We start from the raw sequence: 24,382 nt of genomic DNA on the forward strand, positions 1-24,382 counted from the left end.
TGTGTGTGTGTGTGTGTGTGTGTGTGTGTGTGTGTGTGTGTGTGTTTAAGTAGTTTTAAACCTTGTGATCCACAAAAAGTAAAAGAAGAATATTTTTAACTATAACATTGTTAACAAACTGCCCACAGTAGCACCCTCTGCTTGTTGACAGTAAGAGCGACACGTGCTTTCACGTCAAAAGTCATAAGTCTCTAATAACACCAGAAAAAGTTGCCAGATTTGTCACTAGTCGCTTTTTAGACAAAAAAGTCGCTAAGGGGGTCTGAAAACTCACTAAATATAGTGACAAAGTCGCTAAGTTGGCAACACTGGGCGAAGTGAGTTGGAGAAGGAAGCCAGAGGAGAATTATGCATGTATGGATTTTACATATAAGAAAATTTGTCTTGTTCCAAAAAATTCAGATTTTCATTAAATATTAAATAAAAATAATATGAATACTGAAAGAAAATGGGATTGATTTATGAGAAACGTATTAGTTTTAGGACAACAAAAACAGTGTGAACTGAAAACATTATTTCCAAGGTTGTTTCAGACTCAGATTCCTCATTAATTTATTCACATGATGCCCTCATATTTATGAAATGAGTTAAATTCAACAGCCCTGCAAAAGCCATGGTGTTATTTGTTCAGGTTTTATTGAAATAGTATCAGATTTAGAGATGAGGTGTTAATTCAGCTCTATGAACAGTCTGAAAAACATAGTCAGCAACGTTGTTAAATTGTGTTATACAGAAATATGTATATTTAAAACAAATCCTCTTCCGTGTTCACAGTTTGACATGGACCATTTACTGTCAGCATTTACGGGATGACAATTGAGACCTTTGAATGGTTTCTATTCATGTGAAGGCATCTGGTCCTCAGCAGTCCAGATGTACCAAACACACATTCATACACACACATACACACCCTGGCATCGCACAAACAAATACCGGAGGATTTGCTTTTGTTCCACCCTGCAGTGAAAAAAGTTTGTTCACATGAAAATTAAATGAAATTAGATTAAGCTTCTTTTGTACAAACATGAAAAGCAGCAGTTCTGCTCCAAATTAAAGACATTTTGCTTCTAACTGCATTGGAGCAGTTAGTTTCTGTGGCATTGTTATCTTGTAATTGTACCCACAAAGGATGACTGTGACGTCAAAACACTGCACTGGAGACAGTAGGCTGTCCTCAGTGGAACAGACATTTAAAGTTTTGACCTTTATTAGTGCTCCAAAGGCTGCCTGAACACAATAAGACTGGGAAATGTCCAGTGCAGTCACATTGTCCTGCAGCTCTTCTGCTGTGTTTGGGTACAATAGTGTTCAAACTCTTAAAAGTGGTGACCATATAAGAACATCCCCACTTATTGATGTAATACATATCAAAGAGCAGGAAAAAAACTGTCTAAAACTGTTTAGAGCAGTCTGACTTGACTGACTCACACATTGTCTGTCCTCGTTATCAGTGTTGGGCTTATTGCTACAAAACAAGTCTTGGATTAGACACTACTGGTTACTTTTCCTGAAACCAGTGCAGCATGTTACTTAATTATATGTTAGAGAAAGAATGCATTATGTTACTTTCGTGCTATTCCATAACATGACCTGAAATGCACTGCCGCACAATTATCAGGTCGTTATATAAACCTGAGGCTACAGTAGGACACACATACAGTCGTTCTGTTGCTGTTTCCGTATGAACATAAAACCAACAAAAATGCAAAGCTGACAACAATCCAAAGAGACTTCAAACCAATCTTCCACAGTGACTCTACTTTCAAAGCATGCACAGGCAGAATTGGAGGCTACACGCTGCAAGCCTGGCTGCCCATCACTGCCTTATTTACCTGCTGAAGATCAGGCTCTGGACTGGTGCTCTGGACGGGTCGACATACACTCAGCTATAACATCACTCTGGGTTCTTGGCTAGCTCTGTGCTAGCATGCTATCTGTGCATATTCTTGCAGAGAGGCAGTGTTGTGTTAGCAGTATAATGTAGTTATTTCTGTCCTAATTTTACTATTACGCACTTATTCTTTCATGTAGTAAAAATAAAAAGGATGTCCATATCCCCTCTCCTCAAAAAAGCGGCACACTGATCCACTGTTTTCCTCCTCCCTGCACACAAACTGAAATCAGCTGTTTGTAGGTGAAGTGTGCAGGAAGGAAAATGCATGTGATGTTTTTTTCTTTCATTATTTCCAGCTGCAGTGCAGATAACTGAAGACCCTTTGTAAATCAAGTAATAACATAATTTTAACTGTATTGTGATTTCTGAATTTAGTATGTTAACTGAATTTTTGTAAAATGTAGTATGATTACAGTAATGTGTTACTTTGCAATGCGTTACACGTGCTACTGATCACTATTTGGAACTCTGGCCATGTTAAATATGAGCATTCACCACAGTATGTAACAGTAGTACAGAAAATAAATAAAAACATCATAGGACCTCTTAAAGTAAAGTCATATACACAAAGGCAAACGACAAACAACAGGAAACACGCACATAACATTAAACACACATTTCTCTATACTCTTGCTTATGTGCAGAGCTCAAGCACTCACAGACACATTAAAGATGAATCAAGATCCAAACCACACAACAAAGAAAACACACACACCCCATGGTTGTTTACTCATACATGTTCCATCCAATCACAGCCTGTCGGCTTGACGCTCCACAGCAACATATGCACCAGCAGACGAGGAAACATCTCAGAAAGACTGCTTTATCTTTCTTTTCTTTACTCCTGCTCTTTTAGTTTTTTCAACTTCCCTTTATCCTCTAGAACTGTGAGAAATGATGGGAAAAAACAGGAAAATGGATGAAATGAGAGGGAAAGTGGAGGAGTCAAAGAAGCAAAAGATTGAAGAAAAGAAAGGAGAGGGAAGAATGATTTTGATTTTGTCCACCTCTGCAGTAAACTCCTCCGTACTTCTCTTCTTTATGTGACGTATTATTATTACCAGTCTTATAATTGCCTCCATTGATTTTATGAAACTTTATAATCGCTGTAACGTTATGGTTATTGATTACCCAGCAAAGATTTGGCAACATAATCAGAACTGTACTTCATTCCTGTAAAGAGAGGAAGACACTCTCAGACGAACGGTGGCCTCTCAAGAGTCAAACTTCCTGCTAATTCAGTATGATATAAATGTACAAGACTGAAGCATATTCTTATTATTTTTAACTTATTTCATGTAAATCCGTGGATGTTGGTCTCTCATGACACCCTAATGAAGTCAAGTAGCCTGCCAGAGGTCATTTTGTAGGGCTGTAACAGTGCTCCGCCTGTTCCTCCTTGCACAAAGGAACAGATAACTGTCCTTCTGCTGAGAATATTCAATTCTATGGCCCTGTCCAACTATCCACATGTTGACAGTCCATCTCCTGGTATCTCCTCATTCTGTAGACTATGCTGGGAGACATAACATATCTTCTTGTGGCAGCATGTGTGGTTACCCTGGAGGAGCTTAACTATTGGAGGGCCTGAATGGCCTCCAGTCACTGTCTCATGTTACTAGTCATGAGAAGGACACTGATTAAAAAACAAAACCAGAGAAAAGTCAGTTGAGACGGATAAGGAGAGGGCAATGGTCTGTGGAGTGCAATCCTTCTCAGATGCCTCGCAGATAGCAGGCAGCCTGTCCCCAAACAATGACAGTCGGACTCAGACTTGACTGTATTTACACTCAAATACATTGGTGAAAGTTTAATAAATAATAAATAAATAATTGTCCTTCCACTGATTAATACAGACAGATTGACTGCAATTTGTTGTCAATCCTCCTAAGTCTTGACACTATGCTGAGAGACACAGCATACCTACTTACAATGGCACATATGATGTTGGCTGTAATTATGCCGTCCTGGAGGTGCTGGACAACTTGGACAATCTAACTGGTCTGCAGGAAGTGAAACTCTTGTGATCAAAATAAAGAGTCCTTTCATAGTTTGATCACAATCAACAATGGTTGCTCAGTGTTCTTACTTTTTTTTGCTGTTGTTGTTGCCAATTACCAAGAGCAAGTAGTTCTGGTGACCCGAAGGTTGATCGTGGAACAAGCTTAACGTATGGTAATTGGATAGGCCCTTGGTGGAAGGGATATTGTCTCCAAACAATTGGGCTCTTACTTGGAGTGACTGGAATCCATCTCAAATACACTGGTGAAGGTTTGCAAAATAAGGTGGTCTAATTTGTTATCTAAGAATATGAACACATCAGTTCATCCTTTAATAGAGCAACTATATCACTGTTAAGCACCATAGTTCCACAAATAGATTGCATTTACATTTACAAACAGATAACACCAACTCCTTTGACAGATGAGTCTCATGATTTTTATTTTTAGTTTTGATTTTTGGGGAACTTCTAGATATAATACATTTTGATGGCTGTAACATATATATTGTAAAACTGAATGACAAAGAGAGAGATACAAAAAGGGAAAAGAGGACAGGATGAGGAGAGGGCCTCAGATGATTCTCGTAATGAAGATGACATGGAAAAATGTTTGAATGAATACACAGAACTGATGGATAGGCAGACAATACAGAGGAAGATGAAACTCCAAGTTTAGGTGTCAGAAGTTGCTTTTAAAACTCTGTTCTGTGCGATGAAGACCAGCATCTCCTCCATTTGTATCTTTATGAGGGGCATGTAGGAGAGAACACACCCCTCATAAAGAAAGAAAATACAAACTCTGCAATGTTGCCAGCTGCATCTGCATAATTCTCTCATTTTGATGATGCATTTCATACGCAATCCAAACCGTATTGACCTGCATTTTTTGTATATGCAATGTTGGTTGCAAAATGAATTAAGTGTGGGCGAGCGGCGTATAACGCGGGCGTCAATAACACCGTCGGGCAACTTACAAATGGTGTAATTATCTCCTCATCAGGTTATTAGAGGATCAATCGAGCCTGGTGGCCTGATGGCAGAGGTGAGCTGATGAGGGATGGAAAATGGTTATGACGACTGAAGCAGCAGATCTCAGAGAGAGGGGTGTTTACTCATGTAAAATGATGCAATCGAAATGATGCGAAGAAATTCAGAAAAACTAAGAAAGCCAGAAGTGTTGTTTATGCATTAGTGCGTGGGTAGAGAAGGAAAAATGTACCCAAGAATAATAATAACAAAATGGACTCACAAATTACCCAAATGAGTCTAACTAAAGAAGTCACAAAATAAGCTATTTGTCTTCTTAAATAACACGTTATGAGCATCTACTGGTTTGTCTGGTTAAGTTTAAGGATGTAAAATAACTTGTGCAATAGTTTTCCTTCCTCCCAGTCTGCATGCCAAGTTTTCCCAAGCAAACCAGTTTACAGAATGAAAAGCAAAACCCTCCACAGTGAGTTAAAGTAAATCAACCCTCTTAATGCAATTTCAAACATGATGAAGGGTTATGGACTCCAGGTCTGTCAGTTGGTCTGACCACAAAACAGAACACAGCTGACTTCTGGGTCAAGTGAGGACAGCTGGCATCAACCAAAATCTAATTTACACACTTTTATATAATGTGTTTTTTCCTGTTAATCTCATTGTAGTTGACTGTTGTATTCACCAGCAACACTTTATCCAGAATCTGTTTTTCCTATCGGTCTAATGGATTTATTATGCCAGCTCCTGTGTTCATTTTTTTTCTCTGAAGCACTTACTATATTCAATTCAATTCAGTGTTATTTATATAGCACCATATAGCAGTCATGTCAAAGCAGTCATTTTGTACTGTAACATAAGGGCCCAACCACATCAGAAAAAAAGCTCCAATGACCAGAACTGGCCCACGAGTCTGGTCAATCTGACCAGCATAAGGTAAAGGTAAAACCATCAAACCCCACAAAATCAAGAAGAGGCCTTGTTATAGTAAGGAATCTCAATTCAAGTGACACACTTATGTAGTGTAACCAAAAAATGCCAACATTTGCATAGAATGTATTATTTTCATCGTAACCTGCAACCATGGTTGCAATTATTAGCATGCTAGTGCTAGCAATATCACTCTAGGGCCCTTTGCTTATTTTATCTAAATCTGTGTGGGTTTCTACACCTTGAGGCGACTTTTGTTGTGATTTGGCGCTATATAAATAAAATTGAATTGAATTGAATTGAATTCTATAAAACAATAAATAAGTTGCTCACCTCTGCTCTGTAGGCGCAGTGAAAAAGTAAGGGTGTGTATTATGGGAAGTCCCACAGCAGTTTGAGTCTATAGGAGCACAACTAAAGGATGCTTCAATATCAACTCAACCAGCACTAACAGTAAGCCTTCTTAAAAAGGAAAGTTTTGAGTATAATCTCTAAAGTAAAGAAGGTGTCTGTCTCCTAAATTTAAACTTGGAGATGGTTCTGTGGGAGAACTTCATGATAGCTTGTTGTCGCATTCTTCTATTAAAAACTCTAGGTACCAAAAGTAAGGCTGCAGTCTGAGAACAAAATGCTTTATTGGGACAGTATAAGACTATGAGATCTTTCAGATATGATGGGGGCTAACTTTTTATATGAAAAGGACTGGTAAATTTAATTCTGGATTTAACAGTGAACTAGTGAAGGGAACATTTTAGAATGTTTGAGTTTCTGGAATGAAAGCAAAGTTTAAAGTAGAAATGTTAGTAGTTCTGTAAATTAAAACTCATCTGTAGTAGCATCATGCTGGAGGTCCATTTTTTGACCCTGAAACATAGCTTTTGCAGCTTTCTGTCTTCCCTGAGAGGAAAACAGTGAGTTGCTGTACTAACATAATTCCCATAATTCCATTCATTGATACCAGGAGCTGCAGTTTGCCCCGGGCTGGTCAGCCAGCTCTGGTCTCAGTTAGGACAAAGTTCTGGCTTTCCTTTCCTTTCCTCCCATCAAAACAGCTAAACCATACTTTTATCTATTAAGCCCAGCCCACTGACAACAATCCAACCTATAGGGACAGATATCATTAAGGGCCACCTGAAAGAATAAATGGTTTCATCCATTTGTTTGTGTTCAGGCCAAGAATATTTTTCCAGTCTTGCACCCTTGTTTGATCCTGTGCTGCAGTTTTGAAAACTTTAACAGTCCATGTTAGCATTGCTAGTCTTCTGAGTGCCTTCCAGCTATTCCTCCAAGTCAAAATTTTAAAGAACATCTTCATCAACATTAACTTGCATCATTTTCCTCAGTTGTTGGCAGTTGTTGGACTCTCTTTTTTCTACTTAAAACCAAATCATTTCTGTTTTTCTTGTGTCCAGTAAATGTCCCAGCCACAGTGGTGGAGGCCATGACGAGGCAGGAATCCCTCCAGTCCTTCAGCAAAAACGGCAAACCCTCTTCCTCATCCTCTTCATCGTCCTCCACTCCGTCCTCCACCCTCATGCGCTCCATGGTCTTCCCCCACTCCCCCTGCCCTCGGAGTTTCTCCTTGTTGGATAAGGTTGGGGTTCAGTCGGACTCCAGTTTTGGCCAGTTGGGGTCAAAGAACCAGAGAGTCCTGGCAAGTCCCACATCCACCAGCCAGCTTAGCAGTGAGTTCAGCGACTGGCACCTGTGGAAATGTGGCCAGTGCTTCAAGACCTTCACCCAGAGAATCCTGCTCCAGATGCATGTCTGTCCGCAAAATCCTGACCGGTAAGACACAGTGGTTTTAGGTGCTTGACAGTTTGCCTCAAGGCTGTTGTAATGCAGGATAAACTGACACGAAAGGGACACAGTGTTGGTTTGAGAATGACTCCAAATACTTTTCTTTATGTCTGAAACCTCAGGGGATCAAAATCTTTTGATAGCTTACAATCAACATTGTAAGCAACTGTGTTGTACCAAAGCCCTTAAAGAAGGTAGAAGGACTTCGGCATAATTTAAAATGAGTTTTAAATGAATAAAGGCGAAGATTTTAACTGTAAACAAAGCACGATCTAGAGATAACGTGTATAATCAACATAGGTAGCAAGTGCCAAGTGCTCATATGTCCAGAAACGCCATTTTCAGTCAAGAATTTGGCTTCGAAATTTTGGTCTGTACCTACTGGCAGCTTGAAAAGAAATACTTTTTTGGCACAAAGATGACACTTCACCACATCAATGTCTTTTGTATTATAGTGTACAATACTTTGTATAAAAAGAAAAAAATATGACCCTTAAAGTGACAAAGTGTCAGATAGTTGTTGCTGTTTTCCCAGAGGAAGCCAGTAAATCTGATGCGTTTGCTGTGATTTATGACTCTCATTGTTCCATCATGGCACTATTTGTGTGTGACAGAAAGTGGGAGTTTGGGGATAAGAGTGAAGAGTGTGTAAAAGTGTTTGAGTGTGTATAACATCTGCCAAGTTAATTATATACAGCATGCGTGGAGTGTGTGTATGTGTGTGCAAAAGGGGGACACAGGATGTATTGGAAATTTTTTGCTTAGCTTTATTTTTGTGGGGAGAGTCAGAGCGGCGTATAAATCAGCGCTGTGCGTCACTGAGAAATACCTCGCCTTACGGTGACGGGGCCAGGAAAACAGATGCCACTTATTCAATAAACTAATACTCATAGGGAAGAAAAATGTGGGCTGGATATGGAGGAGGGAGGGAGAGTCGATGGGGAGCTGCCTGTCAATAGGAAGGTTTTATGGGACAGAGGAGCAGATAAAATTCAGCTGAACAAGCCAAACAGAAACAGTCCTGGACCTCCAAGGCCATACTGTACCGTTCAGGTGAACTGGAATTATACCAGTATGCCCATGAGGCAAAGTCATGCCCCAACATAAGCACTAATCTTTTTCTTAAAGTTGCACCTAACCAGACTATTATATGCATCAAATGATGAAATTTATGTTTTTCTGCTGCACCATTCTTCATTGTACAAAGGACAAGAGTTGTCAATCTGTATGTTTAAGAGGTTCACTCTCACCCTGGCCATCAACTCTTTAGTTTGCCACCTTCTAAAAGCAGTACCAGAAGACTAAAGAATAGCTTCTTGGGCCATCAGGCTATTCAACACCCAAATTAAACTCTAAGCATTCACTGAACAAGTGCAATAGCTAAAATACCTCTAGATATCATCTATTCTGCTTTCTACCTGTGCCATTGTCAAAGCTGCTGTCATTAGGATTATTAGCTATGTATTTATTACTTTATTTTTATATTTTATTACTCTTTCATTCAAGTAGAATGATTTCAGCAGTGCTTCCAGTTCCGTTGCATGTTTGTGCTTACGAGGACAATGAAGCTTATCTTATTTCATCTCTTATCTTTTATATTTAAGTTCATAATATGAATGAAGTTGTGATAATAGAAAGTAAAGCAAATCAGAAAAGCTTCTGTTGGACACCAACTCATAAGTCATCATAGTGTATCACTGTGGGCTCTGTTTGGCCAGTTGTTTCACAAAAATGCGCTCTATGAACTACCACTATCCCTACAAGTCATGACATGCTGATAATGCAAAACTGGTATTAGTTTCTTACATCCTGTAAAGGTCTTTAAAGTGTAAACAAGCACTCAATATACCCCATGTGTGAAATTTTTCATTGACATCAAATATCCAAGATTAAACGTAGAACACTAATGGCTGAAAGTGATAGTGTTACAAAACTCATGTTAGTGTTGTAGGGTTAAGGTAAGTTGTAGGGAAGAATAAAATGTTCAATTAAAGACCGATTTGATTAAAATGTTAGCTTCTGAAATGAAGTTTAACAGCATCCATCCATTTTTGTCCACTTATTCAATTCAGGGTTGCAGGGAGACTGGAGCCTATCCCAGCTATCATAGACCATGAGTTGGGGTACAACCTACAGAGCCAACACAGAGAAACAGACAGCCATTCATACTGACATTCACACCTCTATTTAGAATCATAGTTTAACTCCACTAACTGCATATCTTTGGTCTACGGAGAGGAGCCGAAGTACCTGGAAACAACCTAAACACACAGAACACCTCTGGCCAGATGTTGGAATTTAACCCGGGACCTTCTTGTTGGGAGACAACACAGTGCTGATCATTGCACCTCACAGCAAGAAGGTCCCTGTTTTAAATCCACCATCTGGTGCAACAGCTGTACTGCCCTAACAACATTCAAACACTGTTAAATTTGATAGTTGGTTTTAACTTTTAAAAATTATGGAAACTCGTTGCCTCAAAAAAAAAAGCAAATTATCAGTATCGATGTAATGACAACAGAGTTGACTTTGATGTTGACAAAGCCACCAATGACAGATGCATATTTGATGGGTAAGTTACAGATTTCTGTTTGTCCTCTGCAGATTTGAGTCTTTAGATTCTACTACCAGTATTGTAAGGTTTAGTTTCTTCTTCCAGTATGGTTTCACTAGTAATAAAAGCTCATCTCTCACTTTGATTTCTAACAGCTTCCCTCACTTTCTCCTGGCCTCCCTCTCCCCCTTCATACATATTTATTGATGTTTACTTGATGGGAACATTTGGAGCTGAAGACTGATGGCTCTTTATATCAGCCTAAAAAAAGGGAAAGAAAAAACACTGCACACCTCCTCTGAGCTCCATCTCTTTCCGGTTTGTTTTTTTCTGCTGACTGTTTCTTTTTCTGAACTTTTTCTTCTTCTCTGTCATTTTTTTCCCCCTCTGTGTGTCATTTCAACAGAATCCATCATCAGAGGAGCAGTTTGTTTATGTCAGCGAGGCCTTGGAAGTGCTTTCGATTCAGCTTTAAACTGGTGTCGAGATACAGGATACTGTTTAAGTTTTGTGATGGCAATGAGTGATGAATCAGGAAAAAAATCAGATCATAAATGGCCTGCGTTTCCACTTATAGCCTTGACATATTACAAAAGCAGTGCAGTGTAAACCACAGCAATGGACTAAATTAATAACCACTCCTTTTATGATTGATGTGTTTACCGCACTGGTGTTTAAAAGAGTCATTAGTGCTTTTAGGGAAAGTTGGATATTTTTGCTAAGCACTTTGATCTCCACAGTTCACAATTCAGGTCTCATTCTGGTGGCTGATGTTGTTTATGAGTAAGGCCTGTATTTGTATATGGACACAATCACGCTTGTATATCGGAGGACAGAAGGTTTACAGCCGATTGAAAGTGTATCATCACAGAGCCCGACTTTATGGAGGAATTAAATTTTAATTTCTGTCATTTGTTTCTGGCATCTAACAATCCCTTGTTGGTGGTTTGGCCTGATTTCTCCGGCTTTCCAGCAGCCCAGTTAAACATTTAAAATTCTCCATTACTCACGTAAGCGCTACAATAATGAGAGCATTGAGGCATTTAAATGTTCTAAGGTTTAATGTTTCTCAGTGGAAAAGCCGAAAAACCCTGAACCGAGATAACTGATAGAGCGAGAAGTTTTCCTAGACATTAATCGTGTTAAATATTTTTTTTTCCTTGATTATAATACCACTGGGGAGGGACATCATGATATTATATATTCTCCACTTGATTATAAACCCTATGATGCTTTTGCATCATATTTGATACATGAGTTTCTGAAACCTCTAGCTCATCAACATGATTGATGCTTTTCATAATTCCAAAATGTTATGTACAAAACTCTTTTTTTTGTCTAAAATTAACATTGTTGTTAACAAAAACTTGCCAAAGACGCCCAATGTATCAAATGTGATACAAAAAATATATAATAAATATATCATTAACAACATGATATAGCAATAAAGCTTTTGTGAATTTTGTTATAAGGGTTAATAAACATCTCAGTTCCAAAAAAATAAGAATTTTCAGGCTATTTTTTGATGGGTTGGGTGTTACAGGCTAATCAAGTAGTGAATTTTTTTTAGCACCTGTTACGTCTGTTTTACACCGACATGCATCCCAAAGGAAAAATATAAATATGATAGCAATATTTCATTTTTAATCATCGTGTTTATCATATGTACAAGTATATATGGCAAACCCTAATTCCCACTTGATTTGATTTTTATTTATGTATTTTATATATTATATTTGATGTTAATGTTGATCAAATGGCAGTCCAGGTCAACTGATGGCTCATCTGATAATCGTTGACATATCCAATATAGCCTACTTAAAATACAAAATTTAGCCTTAACCAACCCACCTCCACCCCAGCTCCTCCTTTTTTGGTGGCTTCATTTAGCTTAACCCCAAAATAATCCAAAATGTGTTATTTTGTCTTACCATTTTTTAGGATTACAAATTTATATTTTTTAATTTAATGGTAAAAACATAAGCGTTTCAAATATTTTTGACGTAAATGTGCTGATTTTACAGATAACATTTTTCTGGGATACCCAACCAGCATACCCAATAGCTAAAAATTTTGCCAATCAAAAATAAAAATGTTCAATTTTAGTAAAAGAAAGATCACCAAAGCATTAACAATCTATTTGTAATCTTTTGAAATTTTACCCCCACAAATTCATCTATTCAACTGAGTTTCACTCTGTTCCTGGTCAGCCAAACCCAATTTGCAATGATTTAAAGTCCTGTTAGAGGGGCCTGCCCCACAGTTTGCTCTGCTCTGCAGCATCAAACCAGTTCTCTGCTTGCCTCACGTTCTGGTTAGAACTAATCAACTTGGCAGTTGTTTCTCCAGCTTGTTGTAAGCAAAACAAGTATTACTGTCTCCAGCTAACAGTTAAAATGCTAGATGGTGAGGGACATGTGATGGAGTTAATTAATTATATCTTGCACTCTATCTTAGCGGAGTAAACCATAGCTCACTGGGAGCATTGGGGGGGGGGACCAGTGGTGGTAATTAACATCTGAAAGTGTTTCTCTGGGAATTAAATATAAATATAAAACCTCTGGACTGCACTGTAACTGGTTACACATTTAAACCTTAGTTGTCTCTTGAAGAATCTGAATGCTCAGAGATGTTTTGCAGAAGTGTAATGGATTTATCAGTGTTAAAACCAACACACTTGTTCATGTTTTCAGCTGGGTCTCACTTGCTGCTCTGTGAGCTGAGAAAATTCTCAAAACACAATTAACTCAAAATGTTTGCATGCCAGGCTATAACGAGGCTGTTTCTTTGTGTTACTAAACAGTTGACATTTAGGAGATTTATCACCCGGCAGTGAAGACATATTTGCATTTAACACTAACACAGATGTGTGTTGTCCCTGCTGGACATACAGATGTGTTGAAAAATAGCTTTTTTCTCTTTTCAATGTGTAGCCGCAGGATAATGATTCATCACTGTGATGGACGGGCTTGTAGAAATTTCTTCAAAGTCTATTTTTATCTGTCATGTTTGCCATTATAATAAACACCTACTTTGTTTTGCATCTGCATGCGAGTGGGTTTTGTTTAGTATCAGTAAGTAAAGCTCTGTGGGCTGGCAGAGCACACTGGAGCAAATTTTAGACCCTCAAGTCTCAGGTGGTTTTACTTTTTCCAGTTTAAAATGCACCAATGTTCCCATGTGCTTATCCGTAATCGCTTTTATTTGTTTAATGTAGTTTGGTCATATTACACTGCTTAGAGGCCTGGGACATTTTCAGCCACCATTTCTGAAAACCGAAGCAGAAAGCTCAGTGTACCCTCAGACCATCATATAAATGAAACCCGTGGCTGTTAAGTGAACTGCAGTCAGTAAACCGCTGCTCACATTTGTCAGCTGGCATTGACAAAAACATTGCTGAGACATGCACAAGACTGCCTTGCACAATTAAGTTGCTCTGTCATGTATCACTATGTTGAATACTACCTGAATAATGACAATAGCATTAGCTTGGATGTGACCAGCGTTGGGCAAGTTACTTTGAAAAAGTAATTAATTATTCTTACTAGTTACTTCTTCAAAAAAGTAACTGAGTTAGTAACTGAGTTACAAGATTCTAAAAGTAATTAATTACTTGAAAAGTAACTATTGTGTTACTTTAAAAAAAAATGTTTAACCTTCTGGGGTCCAGGGTATAATTGGTCATGTCTTTACAAACTGGTGTTAAAAATTGATGTCATTCTTTTCAGCACAACCTCACGTGTCTGAATTTACAGTTATGTTTTCATTTTGACTTACTGTAGTAACTCAATTGACCTAAAACCAGACAAAAAACATAAAATCCGAGTAGAAAAAGTAATATTTTTTACTGTAACAACCACAAACATGTTTATTGAATCATATTTCATAACTTTAAATGCAAATATAAATTGTCAATTTTAAAATCCTATGCACAAGTTTTGCAAACAAAGTTATTTGCAGCCGTTTACCTTTTACCCTTTGTTATAACCATTTCAAACTATTTCCATAACAATCAGGTGTTCTGCATTAAATAAGATGCCAAACAAATTATTTGTGCCACTCCAAAAAATAATTTCTGTTCACTATAAAGGAGAAAATCACATACCTGACAGCAGCAGGTGTATCACTCCTGTTCTCTACCTGAAGACAGTAGTCACCTCATTGTTTTGACACACAACACAAAACTATCCACAACACTACACACTAACTACACAAGACAACACATTAACTACACACTACAAACACACTAAACGTCACAAATCTCTCACATCTCAAAACTCGCTCTCTCTCTTTTTCTGCTCTCTCTGGCGATATTGAAAATGCTCATCTCTAGGCTTCATAACTGAAATGAGCATTTTCAATATCGCCATCTGGGCATTGTAAAACTGTCTGTAGGACCCCCTGGTGGCTATTAAAAAGTATGCAGATTTAAGGTACTTTTCAGACATGAAAGATGCATCCACCTTTCATACTATCTTTGTTTAATATCCAGCATAGAGCTAGCTTGCTTTTTGTCCATGTTTGTTGATGCTAGTGGAGTGTTCGATTTCTAAGTTTTCATTGTCTATCTGGTCTTTAAGTGATGTCGTGATGAATCCTGCTTCCGGGCCCAAACTACCCTGCGCTTAATAAGGCTTTTGTGTTTTTAACATGTTTCAATGCTTTGTATCTTGTTCTATTTAATCTCAAAAAGCCCCTAAAAACAGTCAGTGATCACTGTCGGCCTCTCTCGGTTTTTATGACCGCTATTCATTTTAAAGCTCAGTTTTAAACTTTACAATGTAACTACAGCCCAGCCCATGCAGCAGTATATGAATGACTAACTTCGTATTGTGGATGGATTATCTCAGTTGTTCTCCTGAATGAAGTTTTATCTGTTTACAGCATCCTGCCATGCTATTGGTATATTACATGGTATATTATATTTAGATGGAAACTAGCGAGCTACCTCCCTGCTAACTTCTAATTACAGAGAGATAATAAATTCGATTTCCATGGATTCCTGGATGTTAAACGTAATTGTTACAACTGGTAGAGCAGCCACACTGATCATTTTATTACAGATGAAAGAATTTCGACAGTTTTTCAACTCTCAGCAATCCTGCAGTGATCGTTGACTTATGGACCTGCAGCGGAGTTTGGGCCCAGACACGCTAATGACGTCAGACTTAAAGACCGGATTGCTGAGACAAAACAAACAGTCATACACGTCAATCCTGAGTCTTTAACATAAAATTGGTCTGTTCATTCAGGGCGTGATCATAAATGCATCAGTGAAAAAAGTTGCAAAATGCACATTCAAAGCTGACATTTACTGCAGATATTACAATGGCGGGAAATCCATTATTGAGTATAAACAGAAAATGGTAAACTGGTAAAATCACCCAGTGTTGTTTGGGACCCATCAGTAGATCTTCTTAATAACTATGTTTTCCTTTTGAACTACAATACCCATAATGTATGTTCAGTACCCCCTGACCACATACACACTAAAACAGACAAAACACACAAAAGGCATTATCTACAATGACACAATATTGGCTGTTTGCTTAGTTTTCTTTATGAGGTTGGTTTGATGAGTACAGCTAGCTGATGAGAGGACATTATGTGAGCTTTCTGCTCTAATAGATCAGTCAATAAGGTTTGAAAGAAAAAGAAAAGACAGAGAGAAACAAAAAGACATGGATACTGGAGGATAAAAAACAGCACATAAAAGAAAAAGGAGTTGTGTGTGTGTGTTCACGGTTGTCTTCCGGTGATTTTGTTTGTGCTAGGATGTCCGTGCTCCACTCACATACATACATATTTTTATGTGTGTTCAGAGGGCCATTGATTCTGTATTGACGATGTGGGAGCAGTGATTTATAGCTGCTGGTCTCAAGGGAATAATGTCTTCATATGAGGCAGACAGAGGAGACGTCCTCACAGCACAGATATAACTCCATATGGATTAGACTGAGTCCATGCGGTTCAATCGACACACTTCACTCTGCATCACTGCACGCTGCAAATAAACACACACACACATATTCACTGAGTCACTGAGGTCCTAAATCAAATTAAAAGCTCAGAAAATGAAAACATCATCTGCAAGCAACCGATTTAACCCCCAAACACATAAAAATATGAATGTGATGCTGTCAGAAATGTAGTGGTTAAATATTGTTTTTATTAAATCTAGAAGCAGATATGTTTGTCCTTCTGGAAAAATAAGCTTACACGCTAACACTTGTCACGCTCACTTTGTTAGTCTGCATCCAGAAACTGCATGAGTGCAACTCACAAATGCATACCTGCTATAAAACAGCACAAACTCTAAGGTAATTCTATTGAAGAAGGTCCAAAAGCAGCAGGAGCAGCAGCAGAGACACGGTGAAAAGGTCCAGTTCAGTGACTCCAATTAATGGAGGTGAAACCTACAGTCAGAGCAGAACATCCACCTGTCAGTCAGACCAGCTGCACCCCTGGTAATGCTAATGATGCATTGTGTTTGGTTTTGTTTGTTTTTTTGGATGAACTCACTTTTGGAGCCTTAAATGGCCACTGATCATACTGCAACTTTTAGCACAGTGGTGTTTACTGTTTGCTGATAATCCTGCAATTTTTACAGATGTTACAACATCTGTACATTTTTTTTTAAAAATGACAAAGAAAATGTTGCAAACTGATTAGAAAATAGACTTTCAAATAGTGTTTTTGTAAGTTTTTTCCACCGCTACTGCAAACCTCAGGTTGTCTAGAGTCTTAGTGATTATATTTACCCAGGCTTTTATTTTGAAGTCACAAGGGAAAACTCTAATCCACAGGCCCTTGTTTCATAGTAATCTGTACAAGCAATATGATGGACAGACTTTTCGTCTGGGCTCAAATTGTGGTCATGAGTATTTCACATGCAAGCGAGCGAACGTGAGCGCAGAGTTTTACACATAGTTTTTTGGTTTGTATCTGGACCTTAACAAAAAAAAAGCAACTTGTGTAAATATTTTTTACAAACATACAAATAGATGCACAAACGTAAAATTTTCAGATATTTTTGTTTACAAGGTTACAAAACTCAGTTCACAATATTTATGACCACAATTTAAGCCCATAATTTCACTGCCTGCGGTCTTGCAGTAGAGCAGTCATTTACATGTTTTTGTCATCGTGTGAAGTTCCCACTTCACCACACACCGTTTAAATGTTTTTCTCTCCAGTCTACGAGAGATCTGATCAGCAACGCTCTTACTTTCCATTCTCCTGTCCACCTTCTTGACCTCTGACCTCTCTCTGATGCCATGAAAACATGTATGCGAGCCAGAACGTTTCATTCCCATGTAGTCTCAGTAGTGAGGTCTGGTTGGCATGCAGTCGGTCTCTCACACACGCTGCCTCTTTCATCAGCTCATGTGTTAAAGGTGTGGACACAGCGACATGTTGACTCTGACTCTGTTGTTCCTACCACATGTTGTGTTGAAAGCTGACACGAGGTTTATTGTCCTGAACCGTATTACACGGATGTGTTGAAAATGGCTAATTTTACAGATCTCACATACACACACAGGCTAAGCTAAGCGTGAAAAACACAGCAGCTGATTTTGCTCTCATCGAGTATCCAAACTAAGCATTATTAACTTGTCCATTTGGTGTTTTTATTAACTTGTTGCATTGTTGATTCTAGACATATTTGGCTGTCTGTGCTGTCGACACAATCGGACTGAGTAACGGCTTGATGCTAACGGCCACCGAGAGAGACGTGATACAGTTAGCCAGCAGTCCAAATGGAGCAGCTTCGTTTGTAGCAATAAAAAGAGAAACGGAGAGATTCATGAGATCAGCTGTAACAAAGATGAAGAAAAGACTGAAATAACAACTTCTTACAAGAATTAATACCAAATTAATTCATTAATTTGACAGTAAAATAAGGAATTTTTCATCATAAATGTGAAATGCTCTCCAGTGTGTCTATTTTTTGGACACATGAGCTTAGGCTTCTGACAAATTATAATGAACACTATTTGGAAAACATAAAAATTGTGAAAATATTACTCAGCCAGTCAAAATTGCAGTCAAAATCTCTCATATTTGTAAAAAGCATGTCCAACTGTGTACATAGACTGTATATAAAGGTTGGACTTCTCAGGCATTTGCAACATTTAAAATGTGTTTTGTTACCAAATTTTAAATCCTTCTTGTCACATAATTATTAGGCTCCATCTATGATGTTATGCTAGTATATCCAAGTAGACATATCAGCCTCAGACTGCAGGCTTACTTGTGGTTTCTGTTAGGATGCCTGGGTCGTTGACCCAGGGTTTTTGAGTTCATTATATTATTTATAATTTCTAGTCTTTGGGTTTTTGTTAGAGTCATGTCTTATGGTTTGTCTCTGTGTAATCCTTAGTTGCTGTCTCCCCTGTCCGCTATATCCCCGTGTCCAGTCAGTGTCTGTGTCTGCCCTGGTCCCACGTCTCTGTTCCCTCTGTTGTAGTGCCTGCATGTGAGTCTGTGTCTTTGTTCAGTCTGTGTTTCCTGTTTTACTTTGAAGGTCTCTGTCTTACCTCAGTGTGATCAGTTTACGCTTCCTTGTCTCGTCAGTTCTCATTTGCCCCAGAAGTGTTTCCCTCCTGTTGTCCATTCCCTGATTGCTCCCTCTATGTATTTAAGCCCTGTGTTTCAGTTTGTCATTGTCGCGATCTACCCTTATCTAGCTGTGTAGGTGTATTTTGTAGTCTTAGTTTTGGTACCCTTTTGAGTTCAGCATTAAAGCTGTTTTGAGTTACTTTCTGTCTCCGGAGTCTGCACTTTGGGTCCTTTTCCTGCCTGCACACAGCCGTCACATAACAGTTTGTAGAGTTTCTTAAAGTAGAATGGGAGGCAGCTATCAGGCTCCTGTACAGCTCCCAGTTTTGATTCAAGAGACAGACCTTGTCTTCGTTTAAGATTTCCTTTGTCATAAAGCCTATAGTTAGAGCTTGATCGGCTGACCCTGAGCCTCACTTAGTTATGCTGCTGTAGACCCCATGATACACTTTCCAGTTGTCCTCTGTTCTCCTAGTTAGTGTTTTCTTACTTTTAGACTTTTTTAAAATCCTGTTTGTTAGTAAAATAGTCACAAGGAGCATCCCTAAAATGGAGATGATGTGTCATATGTTTGACATCTAGTGCTTTGTTTTGATAATATGAACATGATCTGAGTCACTGAGTCATAAAGATGAGTTCAACTCTATTTTGTGAGAATATTTTCTCCCCAAGCTTTTTGACTTTGGGTTTAAAATGGTTTTAGAATGACTCTCAGTTTTGTCTAGAACCTATTTTTCCATCAAAATATGAGTTGATTCTAAAATGTAAAACAATTTGTTTGAAATTTGTTTCCCCTTCGAAACAAATTTAATGTGACGTTTCAGCAACAGTCCTCTAGGTACTTATTTGGGGAGTTAATTAGGATTTATCCCGCATGCAAAAAATGTCAATCTATCACTTTTCTTAATTACTTCAGCTGTCATAGAACAAGAGTAGAAAGCTTGCTAGCTACATTTCATTATGAAATTGAGAGGAAAAGGGTCCTTTTAAACGTGGAAACACAGACTACTTGTTTTAGCTATAGGCAGACCTAGTCTGGTTTTCAGCACGCCCATTAAAAGCCAGGAAAAACCTTGATATTTTGAAATATTATCTGTATTTCATTTCAGTGCGCAGTGTCACATTCACCAGTGAAATCTGTTAAAAACGAAAGTTTCCTAAAGCTTTTTTCCCCTCTCTGTGTTATCCGCACACCCCTGTGTTTCATGGTAAAGAAGTTCAGTGTTTCTGATATATAAAACCCAGACCGTACAGTATGTGCGGTAATTTATGCATAAATGATCATATTTGCATTTGCCTGTCTGTTCCCATATTTTGGTTGCATATGCACATACCTGTGTGTCCATGTGTGTTTATGTGCATGATAGAGGTGTTTATGCTTCACCTCCTCCTCCTCCACTCCTCCCTGTAATAAACAATAACCGGGCATTAATCTCCCGGCCTGCTGCCTTAATAAATAATATCCACACATTCATCAACTTAAACTATTCACAATCAATGCAGCTCTTCATAGAAAACCCACCTAATAAATAGTGGTGCGGCCCACTGAGGCGTGAACCTATAGACCGGCCGGCTGATAAATGAACCGACCCCCACGGCGAGACGCCTTTTATGTGGAAAACTGCAAGTGAGAATTTTTCGATTTTATATTACACTATTTTACTCTTATTACTTTCCTGCGTGTGTGTGTGTGTGTGTGTGTGTGTGTCTACATCGTCTCAGGGTATTGTGGGTGTTTGTGATTTATTAGAGTGGTGAAGATGTTGGTCTATTTGTTTTATTCTAGTTCTGGGGTATTTACCCATTTGTAAGGAACTGATGTCAGAGTTTTGTCTTATTAGTTTCAGAATGAAAATCGCTTTATTTTCAGGCAGCACATGGGAGTTTATCCTGTCAGTTTAACAGCTTACACAGTAATACAGAACCAAGTGACCCATATGAAAAGAAAAGCAGAAAAAACTATATCATTTTTCCATTTCCTTCATGACTAAACATTTTTCAAGCCCCCCTGGCGGCTTCTATATATTCATGTAGGTTTTCAGGCTAAGCCTAGTTGGACCGGGCCACCAGAGGCTCGCACCTTCAGCCTCTACCTCTGGTGACCTTGTCTGGACAGTGTAAACTGGACCCTTGATTTTTGGGGGGGGTTTTTTAGTCATCATAGCGGTTGTCAGAATTTCTCTTTGTCTGGCCCCTCATCCAGGTCCAATTTGCCTTGGGAGATCCTACCAGGAGGAAATCATGAAGGGGATCTCCTTCAGAGATACTGCTCCTCCACTGAAAGGAGCCACTTAAGGTGGTTGAGCCAACCGATTTTAGTGCCTCATAGGTGAGGTCTTTCAGGCATGTCCTACTGGGAGGAGAACCAGGGACAGCCCCAGGACTCACCAGAGAGGTTATGTCTCTGAGCTGTCTTGGATAAACTTGGTGTGCTCCCTGAATGAGCTGGAAGACGTGGAGGGGGCGAGGGCAGTCTGGGGTTCACTGCTTAGACTGCTGCCCCGAATAAGTGGTCGAAGATGGATGGATGGATGGATGGATGGATATACAAGTCTGATGAGATGTTTTTGGACTACGGAGAGATAAAGATGGTAAAGACAAGAAATCAAAGTGTGTCTCAGAGAGGTCTAAAAGCCTGGTTCATAAAAGGATAAAATAAACTTCATTAATCCATAAATTTGAGAAAAAGAGGAAGAAAGAAACCACTGAAGAAGGACACCTCTCAGCGAAATCAGCTGAGAGAGCTGCAAATCCTTCTGCAGTGTATTCTATGATTGCCTGATTAACTGGTGATTTTAAACTGGCCGTAGGCAGTGTTGGTCAAGTTACTTGAAAATGGTAATTAGTTACTAATTATTGATTACTTCTCAATGAAAGTAATCCCATTACTTTGCTGATTGTTTATTTTCAAAAGTAATTTGTTACTTTATTACTTAGTTACTTTTCAAAAACATGCCACACAACCTAAATACATAATAAAGAATAGACCTTTCAGCCCAATTCAATTTTTTTCTGCATAATCCATCATATAAAATCAAGTGTTTTGTGTTTACACTCACTCTTTCAAATAGATGCAAGTAAAACACACATTCAAAGATCCAGCAGCACTGAGTCCTGTGAGGCAGGTGGAGGTTTGCCCAGTGCCGCAGCAGTCATGTCAGTGGGGGAGATCCGGGGGTTTCTCTGTAAATTTCACATTCCCGTGGCGGCGTGCTAGGTGCCTGCTCAGATTAGAAGTTTAATTTTTCATTGTAGAAAGAACTTTTCTTCCCACGCAGAGTACATTGGACGCTGATGTTTTTGTCACTTTTCATGGAATCAAACTCAAAGTGATGTAAGTGCTTCCAAGCTTTAAACACTGCATGGTCGTACTCTCTCCCGCACTCCATATTAGGGAAAGTAACAGTAATCTAATTACCTTTTTGCAACAGTAATCCCTTACTTTACTTGTTACATGAAAAAAGTAATCAGATTACAGTAACGCATTACCTTTAACGTTTTACTACCCATCTCTGGCCGTAGGTGTGAATGTGAGCATGCAACATGTCCAAGGTGAACCCTGGCTCTCGTGGGGTGAGAGGTTGCTATGACAGCTGGGATAGGCTCCAGCTCTGGTTCTTTTATATCCTGGGCCTGAATGTCTCCCAGGCTCCTGGAGAAAATCCACACATGGGAAGAACCAGCAAATGAAACACAGAGGAGCCCCACCTGCGTTTGACGCAATAATAATGCTGATTACAATTACAATGAGTAAAAGTAGCCATAACACTCATTAAAGTAATTAATGATAATATCCATGCTTAGCTAAAGTGTGACTGTAGCAGATAAAGTACCAATGGTAATCACCAGAGCGTCCCTGATCCCTGTCTTTAAAGCAGCTTTAAAAACGGGATCCTCAGTGTACTCCTGAGGTCGTTAATGTGACAGACAGAAGACACACAGCAGCTAATCACCTCAGAGCTCCCGGCTCATCAATGCACGGCACTAACTGACTTTCTATGTACTTTAACCCCACATCCTCCTGTGGTGCTGTGTCAAAGCCATGGAGTGCCTCGAAGCTTGATTTTGTTTCAGGTCTCACTCTGCAATTTTAGTGATTTTAAATAAGCAGTCCATAAAACTGGAATGCAATATGTAAACCAAACTGTGGAAGAAAAAAGGCATGTGAAATACTACTGCTACAAGTCTCTGCTCTGTAAATAGTGAAATTTCAAAATACTTACAAATAAATGTATATATTGGACCAATATAATCAGCTGCTGTGTTCTGGTTAGACTGACTCTCCACTTCAGTAAGTTTTCAGATCAGATGAAGGGACTGCTGCCATCAGGGAGGTGGACGATGATCCTCTCTGAAGACGTAGCTAAATGATATCAAGAAACCTACACAGATAGCAATGTGGCCAGTGAGACAGCCTGTAAGGAAAACATGTGAAGAAAAGAGCCGGGGTGAGTTTGTTTAGCAGAGGGTTGAGCAGTACTAAATTATCCTCTCAAAAAGATAATAAAGAAAAGCATCAACATATATGCTTGGGCGGGCTGCCTAAGTAAAGTCTGTATGTGGGAAACAGAGGTTTGCACACAGAGCCTGAAAATGATAATGGGGGAAAAGAGAGGAGATGCAAGATATGAGCAGAGGCTGAAGTGTCCTGTAAGTGAAAACAAAATACCTCGATAATGTTCACAGCTGGCTGCGTGTTCGGCTCAGCGAATGGAAGGAGTGTGAGATTAGATCTGCTGCTGTATGGAAGCAGGACACTCTATTAGCAGACACACAGCTTCTGTTTGGTTGTTTGTTTAACTCCCATTTGGGCCAAACACACACACACACACACACACACACACACACACACACACACACACACACACACACACACACACACACAGACACACACACACACTACACACACAAATATATCTCTTCTTTTCTTGTTCTCTTACTGTCTCTATCTCATTCTGTGTAACTGCTATTCTTCACAAACACACACACACACACACACACACACACACACACACACACACACACACACCATGATAAATGGTCCAGTCATGATCTAGGCCTGCATTGTTGATGAGGGTCAGGCTGCCATGGTTACCGGAGCAGTGTCCGACTTCCCCCGCCCCCTGTTTGCGTGTGTTTATAGACCATATGTATTGCTTTTTAGTGAGCTGTAATGTGTGCAGGCTCATGTTTTTCTGTATGTAAACAAAATGTCTCCAAATTTTCATTTTGTGTTAATTCACGTTGCTCCACTCCAGTTACAAGCACCCAGAAAAATTCATCTGTGCATCATTGTTTCTTTGTGATAATGGAAGAACAACAGAAAAGGTGGAACAAACCCATAAAAATGAAGAATCTTTATGGGGAATAATTCTTTTTTTGATTAATTTTCATGTCGTGGTAAATTAATACATGGAGCACAAGAGTCAAAGTAACAGAGCTAACAAAATAAAATATGATCTTACCAATAGACCTACGGGTAAGTAACATCATGGCCAGTAGGGGGAGACATCTCAGGTAACTGAAGAGGATGTGAATGTGTAGAAGTCTATGAGAAAATGAAGCTTCAGCTCACATCCTCTATGACCTAGCCTCAATCACTAGTTTAAAATCTCGCCTTTTACAATAATATTCTAAATTCATTTTCGATAAAGTGAGC

At 39.0% G+C, this 24,382-nt stretch overlaps 1 protein-coding gene across 3 annotated transcripts in view; it reads left to right on the forward strand.

Annotated features, from left to right (window-relative positions):
• Positions 1 to 24,382, forward strand: part of prdm6 (PR domain containing 6) — a 147,904-nt gene that overhangs the window by 109,845 nt on the left and 13,677 nt on the right. For all 3 annotated transcript variants that reach the window (XM_014338863.2, XM_005938642.3, XM_042227245.1), the window contains exon 7: positions 7,220 to 7,595. In XM_014338863.2, the coding sequence (XP_014194349.2) occupies positions 7,220 to 7,595 (376 nt within the window). The remainder of the gene's footprint in view (positions 1 to 7,219; positions 7,596 to 24,382) is intronic.

The sequence above is a fragment of the Haplochromis burtoni genome, unplaced genomic scaffold (genome assembly GCF_018398535.1).
Source record: "Haplochromis burtoni strain Fernald_Lab_line unplaced genomic scaffold, NCSU_Asbu1 Contig_250, whole genome shotgun sequence".
NCBI lineage: Eukaryota > Metazoa > Chordata > Actinopteri > Cichliformes > Cichlidae > Haplochromis > Haplochromis burtoni.